Below are 17,105 nucleotides of genomic sequence, written 5' to 3' on the forward strand. Positions count from 1 at the left end.
AAAACCTGATAAAGTGATGGAAATTTAAAATACAATTTCCAGGTCCTGGAAAAGTTATGGAAAGAAATATTTTTTGGAAAGTTTTGGAAAAGTGATTGAAATTTGTTTCATAAATATTTTCACGTCCTTCATTTACGCTGAGTTTATAATAATTCATGTGCTAAGAAATAATGTACACAAGCACATCAACGTTGCCTGAAAACTAGTTTGGCGGTGGCCTGATACAGCCGCTTGGCTAATGGACAAATAGGCTGCATACATGTCATGGGCAACCGCAACAGGCCAAGCCCGGGCCAAGCAAAATGCAGGTTGTGTTGTGGCAAAAAAATCAATATTTTTAACATGAGAGAGGCGGCGGCATTAACGAGCCACACGCAAAGGAGGCAAACATCAAAGCTCTGCTGCTCGTCAATGTCACTGCAACTCCCATCCCTGGCCTGGGTTTCTTACCACAGCGAGGGAACTGCTATCACCGAGCAGCACGTCTCTCTCGTCGACTACCAAGCAGTAAGGGGTGTCCAAATTAATCTTATAATCGATGCATCGCCATGCGGATGTGTGAATCGAGTCCTTGTAGTCGACCTCATCGACTACAAAAATGTGTCGATTTGCATACGTACATCAATATTAAGTAAAGCAAAGATAATTAATACACTAGATAGCTCCATTCCAATATCAGATTTCAAAATAAATTTTGTGTGGTTTCCACATGAGGGTTCGAACCTGCGAGTCATAGGTTGGTAGGCAGGGAATATACCTTTACACTACCCGGACGCCCAAACAGTTGAATTTGTAGAATGTCAACTAATAAGCTGTTGAAATATTTAAAATACTATGTAGACTCTCTGTAGGCGGACTATCCAAATAAAGTGTTACCTCATTTTCTGTTCTATCAGGAATTGGGACACACAGGCATAAAGCCGTAACATACAGACCCACATGCACACAGACACATGCACGCACGCACACACTCACCTGAGCTGTGACTGCAGCTTCCCGGCCTTGGTGATGAAGTCCTCCCAAATAGGGTAGCTGCTCTGTGGGAACACACAGACAGAAGCATGCTCATCATTATACTGACACCAGTGTTCCCAGAGTTACTTAAAGCCATGCAGGTTAGGTGCAGGTTAGAGACCACTTTGCATTAATATGTGGGACTTGTATGTAGCAATTAGGATTCTCCTTTGTTTTTTTCAGCACACAGTTGCATCTAGACTAGGGATGTCACGATACTATAATTTCTACTTCGATACCGATACCCAGGAATATATCGATACTCGATACCATTTTCGATACCACGCGGCGGGATGAGAACACATCAAGAGGGAAAAAAATAAACAAAGACAGATGGACAGACAGATGCACGCTTCCCCATAATCTAGGCCTGATAAAACTCATTCAAAACTTTGACCTTACACAACAGATTACCCCTGCTCTAGTCATCAGCCTATCAGAATACTTTGAACTTGTTGAAGCAAAAGATACCCACCAATGACAGGGAGGGACAAATCAGTGGTATGTTTGATTTTTCATTAAGAGAAAGCACTGCTGATATTGATACAGTTGCAAATGAGTATTGTATCCGTTTCAAATTTTTAGTATTGATACTTATCGATACTATCGATACCTGTTGCAAATGAGTATTGTATCCGTTTAAAATGTTTAGTATTAACTTTTATCGATACTATCGATACTTTTGACAACCCTAATCTAGACTCATTTTTGTAAAGCAGCTGGCACATGAAAACCCGCAAATCGAGCCATAACACCTGTGACGTTTTTAATAAACAAGCGTTCCCTCGGATCATTCCCTCCATACGCCGAGCATCTGTCCATCCGTCTTATCCGCCTGAGACCAGTCTAGAGCCGGGTTAGATGAGCTGAGATGGTCGGTCGGCTGTGCGGTCTCTGGTTCTCCAAAATTATATTTCCAAATAAGCGTTATTTTGAAAAAACGATTGCATATTGGTGATCAACTAGTTTCAGTACTAGTTATGTTTGACTACTGAAACTATTAAAACTTCATAAAGTGCCATATTTACCATAGATAGAGCCCAAACTAAACAGAAACTAAATAGTTGCCTTCTCTGCTCCTTCAGTGCCGAAATGCATTCTGGGCAGTGTTGAATTATCGTACCAGAGGGTCAAAATGATCATTGTTGGAGGTAAATTAACGTACAAATATGATAATCATCGTACAAATACGATAATCTTACGTCTGGTGTTTTAGAAAGTCTTCTGCTGTACACATTGACTGTATATTATTATTATTATTACAGTAAGTACAGTAGCCCGATTGACATCACAGGTGTTATCTGCCCAGATGGCATTTTTTTTAGCATGTTCATTATAATGCCTTTATAATGAACATGCTCTTTTTCTCCATATTTCTGCCCTGGGGGCATGTTTTAATTAAATTTTTGTTTTTTCAGGGGTATGTGAGTCTTGAGTCCTAACTGTAGTAACTGCTCTTTAAAGACCCTGGAAACCGAAATCCACAAAATTACTATGTAATTTAGGGTCTTATGTGACTACGGTAATTGTAAGCCTCAAAAAGTTTGAGAAATCCTAAATATCGCCATTTCCCTGTTTACACTTTTTCTTGAGGCAGGATTTGAATTTTTTTTTTATTGATTGAGTTCTTTATTGATAATGAACAAACAGTATATACATATATACATACACAGGCCCACCATTATCAAAAGGATATAAAAACGCAATAAAGCTAACAGCTTATTTCCATTGCGGTCCTTAAAGGCCGGGTTTTCCGTGGGGGATATGAATATATATTAAATCTCACGCCCCTAAGGTTTTCAAATCCGTTGAAATTTTTGAAATTGGTTGTTTACAGCCTGAGATATCACCAGAAATCCACTCTGTGTGTGTGTGGGGGGGGGGGGGGGTGGGGGGGAGGTGCGGGTGCGGGGACTCGAAATACTACATTTCCCACAATGCACTGGGCTCGCGTGGCCTTCGTTTCCATGCCCACCCCTCAGGCGTTTGGCTGATATCAAACTCCAGTAGGTGGCGGTAATGCACATATATGTTTGCCAACCGCCATAAAACTCAAAGAAGAAGAAGACATGGAGAGAAGACATGGAGAGAAGAAGAAATAAATCGAAAATAAATCGAAAATCAATTGCCTCCAAATTGCACCAAATTTAAACTGAAGTATATATGTCGGGAGATGTCTTCATAAAAAAAAATTCATGCATTTTAAGGCATTTTCGTAGGAGTTACGTGCATCTGATGTTGTAACTATTTTCTGTAAAAATGTGTAAAAATGGGTACATTGCTCAGCGTTGATTTCGTTACTTCAAGCCACATACTACTAGATGTAAAATTTGACGAGCTTTCCAATGCCGCCAGTCCCGTGTCTGTTAGTGCTTCCGTTCCCGAGAAAATCGTCTCTTTGCAAGGAACTATGGGAAGCTAATATTAGCTACAGCAGGCTAGGCGGTTGAAAAGATGGCTGCCTTTTCGTTTTTCTTCAGACCTCTGAAGGGGCGTGGAGGACCTCTAGAGGCGGGACCATGGTTCACAACAGTTGTAGTTCATAGGTGCACGACTTCCGCAAGGCGGGGGGTGTCGCTCTGACGCGTTTTGCGTCAGAGCGACATGGAAATAATGTGATAGATGCTTGATAGGCATGGCAGTTAATAACCAATTTCAAAAATTTCAACGGATTCTAAAACCTTAGGGGCGTGAGATTTAATATATATTCATATTCCCCACGGAAAACCCATCCTTTAAGATGACTGTGATAAAATGTGCACTGTTGTGTGTATGCCTGGATGTGTGTAAGTGTATAACAGTATGAGTGCGTCAAGCACTTGTCAGAGTCTGCGGGTAACGCGTGGGTGTGCCTGCCACGCAGGGGGGAGGATAATATGGGGAAGTAGGGCACAGTGAATAATCAATAAAAATAAGCATAAAATAAAATAAAATAAAAGACAATTAGTACAATTAAAAATATACCCAACAAATCCTAATAAAATACCGTACAATAAAATATAATCAAGTAAAATAAATAAAATAAAATAAAATCTAATAAAATACAAGATCGATTGAGACACCGGCTCAGTTACTGGCTGGCCGACAACAGGTTGCCCCCACCTCAAACACTCTGCTTTGGGCGGTTCCGTTTTACAAAACCTTCATGTCCCCAGCCTGCAGCCTGATCAGTCTGCCTCTCTATTAGGGCTGGGTATTGGCAAGGACCTCACGATACGATACATGGGTCACGATACGATTGTATCACGATACATTGCGATACAATACATATTGCGATGAATTGCAATACTCTAAATCATTTAGTGAAAATTTAAATTTTTTATTTTTAAATCTCTTTATATTGATAACTTAGTGGACAAATTGAGTCAAAACTAGTGTTGAGTGTATTACTGAACACACTGAAATAAAAAGTATTCTTATTGTGTCACTGAACACACAGCTTTGCAAAAAATCGATATAGCGATATATCATGATACTTCTCTGAAATATCGATACAGTATTGCAGAAACAAATATTGCGATATATTGCCGTATCGATTTTATTGCACAGCCCTACTCTCTATTGAGTCCTGAGCTCTAGTGAGTAGTCCTACAGTAGCCTTTTTGCATCTAGCTAAACTACGCATTGCGTCAACACAACGGCACTAGCTATCTATCTACCTATCTATCCATCTATCTATCAGCAGAACTAGCACAGTGAGGACATAGACACCTCACCTCCACTAACGTGCTACCCACCAAACAGCTAAGGCTGAAGCTTCTATATGTCACTTACTCTGTCCCCCCCCCAAAAAAATCTATCTCATTGACAACAGACGTAATGGAGTCTGAATTTAAACCTGTTGAAAAATGGTGAAAAATAGATGAGTAATAATAATAATAATAATAAGATGAGTAAGTAGTGAGACAAACTGACAACTTCCAACATTCTACAATCTAACTTTCAATCATTTTCATATGCCATGCTCCTACTTTTTTCTCTCCTGTGCTCCATATTTTTCCATGTCATGTTCATGGGAGAAAAGATGTCATTGTAGTGCCCTGCATGTGTTGGGCCACAAAATGGGTCACAGGCCTCTTTCAGAAGGATCCCCACACAACACGAGTACTAATATGTTATAATGAGCCTGGCTCCCAAGGGGACTACATTCACTTCATTTGGGTCCTGGGCTGAAAATAGTTGAAGGAGCCTTTTATGTAAAGCCATTAGAAAGGCCTAATGTAATAATGTAACAAGAAGGAAACTATGAGGATGAACAATGGCAAGCTGAGTGCTGAATCTACTGTGAAGGGATGTCTGTGCCTGTGGCTGAATCTACTGTGAGGGGATGTTTGTGGCTGAATCTACTGTGAGGGGATGTTTGTGGCTTAATCTACTGTGAGGGGATGTCTGTGGCTGAATCTACTGTGAGGGGATGTCTGTGCCTGTGGCTGAATCTACTGTGAGGGGATGTTTGTGGCTGAATCTACTGTGAGGGGATGTTTGTGGCTGAATCTACTGTGAGGGGATGTTTGTGGCTGAATCTACTGTGAGGGGATGTTTGTGGCTGAATCTACTGTGAGGGGATGTCTGTGGCTGAATCTACTGTGAGGGGATGTTTGTGGCTGAATTTACTGTGAGGGGATGTTTGTGGCTGAATCTACTGTGAGGGGATGTTTGTGGCTGAATTTACTGTGAGGGGATGTTTGTGGCTGAATCTACTGTGAGGGGATGTTTGTGGCTGAATCTACTGTGAGGGGATGTCTGTGGCTGAATCTACTGTGAGGGGATGTTTGTGGCTGAATCTACTGTGAGGGGATGTTTGTGGCTGAATCTACTGTGAGGGGGTGTTTGTGGCTGAATCTACTGTGAGGGGATGTCTGTGGCTGAATCTACTGTGAGGGGATGTCTGTGGCTGAATCTACTGTGAGGGGATGTCTGTGGCTGAATCTACTGTGAGGGGATGTCTGTGGCTGAATCTACTGTGAGGGGGTGTTTGTGGCTGAATCTACTGTGAGGGGGTGTTTGTGGCTGAATCTACTGTGAGGGGATGTTTGTGGCTGAATCTACTGTGAGGGGATGTTTGTGGCTGAATCTACTGTGAGGGGATGTTTGTGGCTGAATCTACTGTGAGGGGATGTTTGTGGCTGAATCTACTGTGAGGGGATGTTTGTGGCTGAATCTACTGTGAGGGGGTGTTTGTGGCTGAATCTACTGTGAGGGGGTGTTTGTGGCTGAATCTACTGTGAGGGGGTGTTTGTGGCTGAATCTACTGTGAGGGGATGTTTGTGGCTGAATCTACTGTGAGGGGGTGTTTGTGGCTGAATCTACTGTGAGGGGATGTTTGTGGCTGAGTGCTGAATCTACTGTGAGGGGATGTTTGTGGCTGAGTGCTACTAGTGGCAGTGGGCGTAGCCCAAGGAATGTCATGGCATGCTGTGGAACATAACACCCAACAGCAAACTCAACTCTCTACCTACCGTAAAATACCAATTAGAAGCCGACTTCCAAATTGCCGCGGGTCCCATATATAAGCGGGGTCTGGATACATATTTTGTACATAAAAGCAGGTCCCAATTTGACGCCCGGTTAGTTTTTTCAATGTTTTCTTTTTACCTTTGCGACATCCTGTTGAATGCATCTCCCAAACACAACGAAGAAGAAAAATCGGATGAAGAAGACGAACAACGAGGAAACGAGGAACAACGAGGAAAAAAAACACATGCCCGAAACTTGCTGATCAAAATTCGTTTTCCGTCAACATCTGATGATTCTGAAAATTGTGTAGGCATTTCCTGAAGATTTTTATACACTAAAACCGACATCTCTGGTATAATAATTATTTTGAGAAATGTGCCTATATGGTATGTTTCCCTGCCAGCGGGCATAGAAGTCGGCTTCTAATTGGTATTTCACCGCACACTGCAGCGGAGGGGGCAGCGCATGCAGCCAGCGGAGGAGGCAGCGCATGCAACAAATAATCTGCTCACATGATGATCATGTTCTCTCACCTTCAGCGGAGAAAGTTTAGTGGTAAATACCGGTAGGTCACAGTTCAGCTCAAATTTTATTTGATTTCATGTACAGGCCAGAACTGGCATGCAATGTGCTCTGCTGCGCTGAGAGGGAGGCGCGGCTCTCCCCATAGACAAGCAATCGTGTGGAGGGCTGTAGCCAACTCATTAAAATAAATGGTTTATATAAACAATTTCATACTATTTACAATCTTTTCTGAGCAATATTTTTGTACAAAAATAATTAAAGCAGGTCCCAAACTGCCGCAGGTCCCATATTGACGCGGGGTCTGGCTACATATTTTGTCAATTAACGCCCGGGCTAATAATTGGTATTTTACGGTATCTTTCTAATGCTGCAGATACACTAGACAACTTTGAAAATCTTAACAGATTATGAAAAGACTGGGGAGTTTATACTCCACGACTTTTTCATTAAGATGTTTTATCACGACTGGAATCACAGATCAAAATACACTACCCGACTGTGCGCCAAGCGAACTCTGGTGAAAACTGTAATGATAAGTGATTTGAGTATAAGCCTATCATCTGAAGCATGTGCAGTAAGCAGTCTAGTCAGACAGATTCAGGAAGTGAACTGCACAGTAGAGCCGCATCATGAGACGCACAGACGGTCTGGTGTCAACATCTAACTGCCAAATCAAAGTAAAGCTCTTTCAAGTTATAAGACGGTGTGTTTATTGAAGAACCCGTAACACAAACAACCAGCAAACTTGACATGACCATACTAACCATACGGAAGCTAGACAATTTTAGTTTCAAAGTAAAAGCGTGAATCTATTACTGCATGACTCACTACGGGTTCAAATTGACATTTTGAAGCCACATTATGTTAATTTAAAACAGGTTTCTATGCAATTGTGTTCTTTATTTCCTCTTTGGTACTTGGGGTATTTCAGATCACACACACAAACACATGCTGCAATGGTATACTTTTATTTTGAAAGTTCTAACGGGAAGTTTCGGTTTTATTCTTTCTGACTTAACCATCAGCAACAGGCTTTTAGCGGTTTGCTTTGATGTGCCTCGGTATCCGAAATATCTATTGTATGAAGAATGACGAGCTATTAGACTGCTTTTGCCTCATTGCATCATATTCTTTCATTGGATATTGACGGGATTCATTCCACATGCACGTTGAGTTGTTGAGTTGAGTCAGGTCGTTGCACCAGTTTACAGTTTACACTACAGGAGAAATTCAAACATGATAACCGTTGTGGCTCCGCCTCCGACCTGCTCTGACTGGCATCGGGAGGCAGGTTACACTTGACTATTAGAAATCTGTAGCCATCATACACCAACAGATGTTGCTGCCGACGGGCACAACAACTGCAGACTAGAGTCAACAAAGACAGACTGAGCCCAAATGGAAAATCGGAGGGAAAGTCTTATAGTGTATTTTAAGCTTAAGCCTCTCTTCCACTGTCTGTGGCTCAAACTCTCCATTTCACTTCTCTCTCTTTCTCTCATAAGGATGTATGACCGATGATAAAGGCTTGGCATTGGCCCGAAGCTCACATTTAGTCAATGCTTGACTAAATGCTGGACGCCATGTCCTCTGTGTGGACAGAGATTACAGGATTTATTTGTTTTGCAACTTGTGAAATAGGTCAAATGATCTTCTGAGAAATCTGACGTTTAAGTTTATTTGTCGTTTGAATGTATCTCATAATTTGATTATTATGCTGCTGACTCAACCCAGTTTCAGTAATGTGAAATCGTGCATTTGGAAACACTGGTATAGTGCCTTACTTTAGTGTTCTGATTGCTTTATTTTTTTTTACTTTTTTTTTTACTTTTTTTGGTGTGATGCTTTTAAATGTAGTGTTTTTGTTTGTGTGTCTTCTTATTGGACCTTATGTGTCTGTCAATAAAGAGTTGATTGATTGATTGATCCCTGGTTCACTACAACCAGGGATCATTTTGTCAGGATTGTCTCAGGGAGAGCATCATCCAAGCCTGTTTAAGTAGGATGAATCCTACAGTTTGATTGGAAAGAAAATGTGTGTGTGTATATATATATATATATATATATATATATATATATATATATATATATATATATTAAAGAAAATTGCATGTTTTACATAACCTAAGTAGTTTTCTTATTTTGCCCAGTGAATGTGTACATTTTAAAAAGCGTTGTATTGTTTACATCTGCCAGTGGGCCATCACCATAAGAGTAGGCATAAATAATAATGTGTTAATTCTACTACAGGAGAAACTTGATGTTCTCTGAAATGTCTGCATATATCGCTATCGGCAATCGGACAAAAGAGTTGGACAATATTGGCATATCGGATATTTGCAAAAAAAAATCAAATCCCGTGCATCCCGACTCCCTCAGCCTGTGTATCTCTTCTCTCTGCTCCCTCACCCCACGCTGTCTGAAGAGGCCAGCATCTGCTCTGCCCTAGCTTCAGCACCACTAACACATACCAAACACTGCAGCGCGGTGCCATATAAGCCTCTGCATTAGGATTCTACCTCTCATTTAGACTCAAATACAGGCTATCAGCAAAGTGACACATGCCACAGTACAAAGTGATTTACCAGCACACAGGATTTGATGTTGCAAACATATGTGAGAGAATCCAAGGTGAGAATTAATTCATACAGAAGAGCCCAATTCAGAATGATGATGCCAAAAGAATGATGTACTAACTAGTCTAACCCACACACAAAAAAAAGGTAAGGCTGAGTCAGTGGTAGACCTGATGGCTGGCAATTTGACTTAGTGGGTGCTTCTTCTGGTGCAATCCTCAACCCCCCCCCTACTTTTCAATTAAAAAAAATGCCTTATGTTATTTATAGGATAGTGTATAGCTGTTTTCAGGGGAGCTGTGTGGACAGAGAGAAAGGCTGGTATGGACACAAAGGTAAGGTTAAATGAACATTATTCTGCTCATTTTCTGGAAAACGGCCTAGTGAGGATGTAGCCTTTGTGATAGTGGTAGACCTGATGGCTGGCCATTTGACCCACACATGTCAAAGCCTTCAGATCCTGCAGCTCAGGTTCTAGCCTGCCAGCTACATTCCCAGCATGCCTTCACAATGTGACAGCTGTGACATCTGCTAATTGTCCCATCAGCCAAGCTCTGTCAAAAATAACGTCAAAATGACATGCCCTACTTTTGTGACTCATTGGCCTATTTAGCCTTTACCTCTTTTGGGTTGGCTACATCCAGACCAAAGTGGAATAAAATAACATTTACATTTTTGATCAATCTTTCCCATTAGAATAGAATAGAATAGAATAGAATAGAATAGAATAGAATAGAATAGAATAAAATATACAATAGAGTGAAGTGAACCCTAATAGAAATGAACAGAAAACTAGGTTCCCCTACTAACTTGGACATCAAATTAAATCCAAGACTTTTTTCGTGACATACTTATTTGTTGACTTATGTTCAATGATTGAAAGTGGTCGTGTTTTGGACACAGACATGAGACATCAAAGTCGGGTAAGGTTAGGAGACGGTGTTTTGGACACAGACATGACACATCAAAGTCGGGTCAGGTTAGGAGACGGTGTTTTGGACACAGACATGACACATCAAAGTCGGGTCAGGTTAGGAGATGGTGTTTTGGACACAGACATGACACATCAAAGTCGGGTCAGGTTAGGAGATGGGCTCATCCTCGGACGAAGAGAGCTGCAGCATGATTATGAACTTGGCTGCAATCATGTAATACTGTTTAAACAAAAGGAACCCCAAGAATGTCCCAAGGCCATCTAACGTTATTCATTTCCAAACCTTTTAATGCCATATTTCATTTTCGTCAAATCCACAAACTTTCACGGATTTTACAGAAGTTAGATTACACATTTTGGGTGAGTTCAGTTCAGAAGGTGCCAGCTAACGAGCTAAATGTTTATGTAAACTAGCGTTAAAAGTTACTACATACATTACTTGAGTTGGGAAGCTAGCCAGCTGGTTTAACGTTATTTTTTTTGCAGTTGTTTAATGGTTGTTGGATAAAAGACAACTTATTTTTACAAAGTTTATTTGGCTTACTTTCATGTCTCCGATAACAGTTTGGAAGAGTCCTCCGAGCGCACCGCATTCCTTCTCGATCACAGCCTCCATTTTCAGGAGCAGCTCCAGCGGTCAGTCAGTCCCCACACAGCTCTCCAGCGGTCAGTCAGTCCCCACACACACACAGCTCGCCAGCTCAGCTCTCCAGGAAAACAACCACAATATATCCGGATGAACGGGGAAAAAATGGGTCGTGTGTGACACTTTTTTGCTCTTCTCAAAACCAATAATGCAAGTTGTGACTCAGTAAAAACAACAACAACAACAGCGCGCGGCTCTAACGTTACTCTAAGCCCACCGTTCGGTTGAAATCGTCAGAAGCCGTCTTGTCTTTCAGACGAAAGAGACTTTTAAATGGCCCTCTCTCCTCCACGCCGCTCCGTGCCTGGCCATGGCTCGACGACTGAGGCCACTGCGACTTTCTGTTGCAGCCTGCTTCTATTAAAACTAGTATGAATCCACCACAGCGTTTAGCGGGTAACGTTATCCTGTATCTTGAGGTTAAATACCGTCACACACACGGCTCCTCTCGCTGCCTTCGCTAACGTTACGTTGACTGAAGGAGGGGAGAGTGAGACAACTGTCAAGCCAGCCAGAATAAAAATAATAATAAAAGGAAACCGCTTCCGGTCAATTTTTCCAAATAAAACTCGATCGAACGCGACTACGCTCGAGTGTACGAAGTAGCCTATGTGTAATAAGGTTAGATTCAATTCAATTCAATTCAAACTTTATTTCAGACACAAGCGCAGGTCCATATAAAAAACAAGACAAGACATAAAATACATTAAAAAAAATGCATTATAAATGCAAAGACAACACTAAAATAAATACAATGCATCATAAAACATAGAGGCTCTTTCTCCAATGTTGCCACAAAGGAGAATAGAACCTGTAGCCTGTACTACGAAGCTAGTTTAATGCCTTATCCGAGTAAGTTTGAGTTTAAACCTGGTTTAGCCGTACTACAAAGCAAGTTAACTTTCAATCACCATGGCAACTGACGCTGCAAAGCTAACCTGGTCGCGACCAGGTTAGCTTCAGAGGATAAGATCAAAATCCATGACAGACCCATATAATCGGCTCTCTGGAGTCACTCACCGTTCATATAAGATCGCCATATGAAAAATAGATTGCAGTCAACTGAGAATATAACAAGAAAAACATTTGTGGCTCTGTAGGCTACATAATTAAATTAAGCCTACTTACCACTTTATGTCTTAACAGCTCAACGATGCGTGGAGAAATATGATCACTATTAATCACCGCCGCGCATATCATGAATGGACCCTCAAATGGAGTGAGGGTGATATTCTCCTACATGCCAGAAAATCCGCATCGTCTCAATTCAGTTCAGCAGTTTTCTCTTTTATAGTAGGCTATTAGGCTTTATACTAGGCTATTTTATATATGAATTATTCGATCAGTGCAACCACACACATGAGTGATAGAGATCATTATTCATTGAGCATGCGTTTCTAAATCTATGGTCTAAATAGGCTTACAGATTGTGGAAATGTATAGACTGAGATTACATTTGTTGCTGCTGTATCAATGTATGCAGCTGTATCAGACAGAAATCGCTGATCGAAGTAAATCAAATGACTGATGTGAATACAAGCTGCTGCTTTAGACAGCCCTTCAGCAGACTATCCAACGCGGATTTTCATTCTGACATTAAATCGCGGATACATTAAATATCCGCTAAAACTCTGATCATGCACTGCGCTTTCATGGAACGAGGAAATGGGTGTGGAAATTGGTGTGGGCGTGGATCAACTCAGCTGTTCATAATGTGATTGGCTAGTGCACCTCTTTCGCGTGGACGCGCGCCTGTGCACGAGCGAAAAACGTGCGCGTGCACAGGCAGATCCCAGGTCCACTTACCTAGTAAAAAACCAGCGTCGTAGTATCAGTTAACTAGATAGCTTTGATCCTGTTCAGTCAAACCAGATCAAAGGGACTTATCGCGGATCTGTTAAACTAGTTTCGTAGTACAGGGCTCTGGTGTTGCTTAATGCAGGATTGGTTAAGGCCACAATAACCCTGTTCACAGAGGCCTCTAATCAGGTGTTACTTTTGCGTCATTTGCTTTATTTAGGTCAGTGAGTTTGTCATTTGCATTAGGCTGGAGTAATACATAAATAAATAAATTGAAAGTTTTTTTTGTATTATTCGAGATAATAATGATGATTCAAGTCAAGATTATTTTAATGGCATTACGAGGGATCAGCCGAGCAGCATTTTGGTAAACAAACCGGCCGCGTCACTGGGTGGCAACGGCAATGGAACCCTATGGAGCCCAAGTGGCGCAAGGTGTGTCTGACTCTAGCCGGCTAACTCTTGTTTACATTTTTAAAACTGCGACAGTTCACACACCTTTAACACGACATGCATATATAGTCTAGCAGCAAGTCCTCAAAAAAGGCTTTAGTTTTTGAGATACCCCTACCCGAGGTAGAACAAATGACAACAATGATTTTTCTTATCTTTAGGGTCTCCCATTAATTGAAATTGATTGTTGTCCAAAAAAAAATTGGGGGAAAAAATGTTTTTTTGGCTGTTCTACCCCAATCCCTGAAAAAGAGCCAAATTAGGCCAGTCCGAATAGGGGAAGGGTACAAAAAAGCCAATAACTTGAGAATGCTCACTCTTTTCCTCATCAGATTTGCTGAGGTATGAACCAGGTGGCTGCCCTACATCACCAAATAGTCAGAAAATGATTTACCTAAAAAGATAATGAATTATAGTCCTGTAAATATAGCTTTAGTTTAGGCGGAAATTGTAATTTGTGATGATAGGAACATGACTCCATCACTTTTCTCTCATTTATCAGAAAAACTGAAATCCCTGAAAAATATACCATTACGGAGTTGTCTAGGGTGCTATTGAACACTGACCAGTAGCTGTATGGAGATATCTGGTACAGTTGTATTGCAAATGAGATTTCTTTAGACATAGGCCTACTATCTCTTCTCTGAAACAGTCAAATTAGGTCACTGGCATAATAGTCTATAAGTTAAGAATGCTCACTCTGATGGTCATCATATTTGGAGAGGGAAATACCAGGTGGCTGAACTACATCACCAAATAGTCAGAATGTGAGTAACCCAATAAAATAAAGATTATCTAAATTACAAACCGCCTGGAGCGGCTGTAGCTCAGGAGGTAGAGCGGGTCGTCCACTAATCGATTTGGATCAAAGAGGTCGGTGGTTCAATTCCCACCTCCTCCAGTCTGCATGTCGAAGTGTCCTTGGTCAAGATACTGAACCCCAAATTGCTCCTGATGGTGTGCCAGCACCCTAACCTGCCGCCATCGGTGCATGAATAGGTGAATGTACTGATTGTAAAGCGCTTTAAATAAAAGCGCAAGCCATTTACCATTACCATAAAACAGAAATAACATGCTGTAAATATTGGAAGTTTGATTGAAACTGGAACATTAATCCAAGTATAAAAATGGACTGATGTGCACAAACTTGTATGAACTGAGGTTCATAATTGCATCAACAACATATGCAGCCTCTGCAAATTTGCCACCAACAGAGGATGCATTTGCACAACATGTGCAAAGAGCAATGTATCAGACAGCGATATGGTGTCACAGTCACATGCCCAAACCAATGTTATGGAGTCCTATCGGCAAGGGATGGATTGTCAGAGATGGAGCAATTAAATCAGTCCTATTTAGGAAACCCCCAGCACCTACAGAAGTGAGAGACATTACTTACTTGTATTGCAAAGATCCAAACTGTTGAGAGTGGAAAGTGCCAGTGCCTCTCTGTTGGCCTCCCCTGTACGGAGTTCTGCACCTGCTGTGCAGAATGTCAAAATGTGTCCCCAAACATCTGAGGAACCTGACATTTGACATTCTAGTATCTATATACTTGACCTCTCACTGAAACACATCTTATGTACGCGCAGCAACAATGAAACATCCAAATACTTCGGAAAAAGTTTACAATATGATACACAGAAGAGGATTTTTTTTTACATTGTGATAGCTTAATCTGACAAATGGACAATGATACTAAGGATGCAGTATATTAAACACGATTGTCTCCAGATAGACAGGCTGCCTACAGACTGAGCAATATTTAGACAGTTTGTTTGCATCAGTCTTTTGCAATCCTTACAATTGCAGTCCATGGAGTATAAGCTTGTGAATGTGCCCCAGACTCGAAAACACTGGCACAATAATCTGGTACGGTCATAATACGTTCAACAAAGGGCTGATACTGTATTTCATATTTGGATATTTGGACTTTGGCTGTGAAACAAGTGTCCATATGCCAGGTCAAATGAGCAGTATTTTGTTTTCTAGTCTGTTCTCCTGTTTTTGTTCATTAAATGAAATGAAGCACTGAGATTTGGGGCTACCATAAAACAAATGTATTATGATTACTATTATACTTGTATTATTCCATCATGTGAAGACAGGAGATACTACTGATTTATAGTTTGGATTAATGTTCCAGTTTCAATAAAACTTCCAATATTTACACCTTGTATTTCTATGTTTTAGAGGCTTGTAATTTAGATCAACTTTATTTTATTGGGTTCCCCACATTCTGACTATTTGGTGATGTAGTTCAGCCACCTGGTATTTCCCTCTCCAAATATGATGATCATCAGAGTGAGCATTCTTAACTCATAGGCCACAGTACCCATCTGACCTCAAACACTATACCGTCCCAACTCCAACATCCCCTTCATCTCCAAAACTCTTGAGAGGGTGGTTGCCGCCCAAATCCAGTCCCACCTCGACTCAAACATCCTCCACGAACCATTTCAATATGGTTTCCGCCCTAATCACAGCACTGAAACAGCCCTGTTAAAAATAAATAAGGACCTCCTCCGTGCAGCTGACTCTGGACTCCTCACCATCCTCATCCTCCTTGACCTCTCCACTGCTTTCAATACCATCTCCCACCCACTACTTGTGGAGCACCTGGCGAACATTGGAATCACTGGTGTTGCACTTTCCTGGTTTGCATCCTACCTCCCGACAGACGACAGTTAGTCCAACTAGGGAACCACTCGTCCGGGTGTTCTGCCATTTGACCCAGGGGTCAGTATTGGGTCCACTCCTATTCATCACCTACCTCCTCCCCCTGGGTAAAATCCTCCGACACTATGGTGTCCAGTTTCACTGCTACGCCGATGATACCCAGGTCTATATCTCCACCAAACCCACCGCCGCTCTTCCTCCCACCTCCCTCACTGCCTGCCTCCAGGACATCAGGAGCTGGATGAGCAGTAACCTTTATTTACCCAGGCAAGCAAGTAAGAACAATTTCTTATATACAAAAGCAGCCTGACAAAAAGCAAGGGCCTTTTGGGGGAAGGGGGTGGGAGGCTGAAATAAAAACAAGGTTATATAAATACAAGTAAAAACTTACAGTAATAATAGGAGCATACTATATACAAACACAGGCTACAATAACAATATGAGAGAGAGAGAGAGAGAGAGAGAGAGAGAGAGAGAGAGAGAGAGAGAGAGAGAGAGAGAGAGAGAGAGGAGGGGGTGAAGGGGCAGGGAAGGGAGAAGAGGAGGGACTGGGGGTATGTGTGTGGTTGGAAGGAGGTCAACAGGTACAACAGTCGATTACAATCTGTTGCAGGTTTTGCTTAAAAGCAGTGAGGGATGAGAGGACCGTGAGTTTGAGGGTGTTTTGTAGAGTGTTCCAGTCATAAGCTGACGCAAAGCGGAAGGCACTGCGGCCAAAAACGGTGCGGACTTTCGGAACGGAGAGTCGGATGAAGTTGCTGGATCTGAGATTGTAGTCGGAACTGGAGAAGTGTAGAAGGGAGGAGAGGTAGAGAGGAGTTTTGCCTAGAATGGATTTGTAGATGAGCTGGAGCCAGTGAAGAAGCCGTCTGGTGTGAAGGGATGTCCAGTCGACCAGGTCGTAAAGGTCACAGTGATGAGTAGTGAATGGTGCGCCAGTGGCAAAACGGATGGCAGAATGATGAAGCGTGTCCAGTTTTTTGAGGGCGCTCTGGGATGCCATTCTGTAGATGGTGTCGCC

The 17,105-nt window shown here is 41.7% G+C and overlaps 1 protein-coding gene across 3 annotated transcripts in view; it reads right to left on the reverse strand.

Annotated features, from left to right (window-relative positions):
* LOC310786345 (protein MTSS 1-like) overlaps window positions 1–11,547 on the reverse strand; it is a 247,430-nt gene extending 235,883 nt beyond the window's left edge. For all 3 annotated transcript variants that reach the window (XM_083647541.1, XM_083647540.1, XM_083647539.1), the window contains exons 1-2: window positions 11,051–11,547; window positions 976–1,037 (exon numbers count right to left, since the gene is read on the reverse strand). In XM_083647541.1, coding sequence (XP_083503667.1) covers window positions 976–1,037; window positions 11,051–11,122 — 134 coding nt within the window. In that variant the 5' untranslated portion in view covers window positions 11,123–11,547. The remainder of the gene's footprint in view (window positions 1–975; window positions 1,038–11,050) is intronic.
* Window positions 11,548–17,105: the final 5,558 nt, after the last annotated feature.

The sequence above is a fragment of the Poromitra crassiceps genome (genome assembly GCF_964638095.1).
Source record: "Poromitra crassiceps genome assembly, chromosome: 1".
NCBI lineage: Eukaryota > Metazoa > Chordata > Actinopteri > Beryciformes > Melamphaidae > Poromitra > Poromitra crassiceps.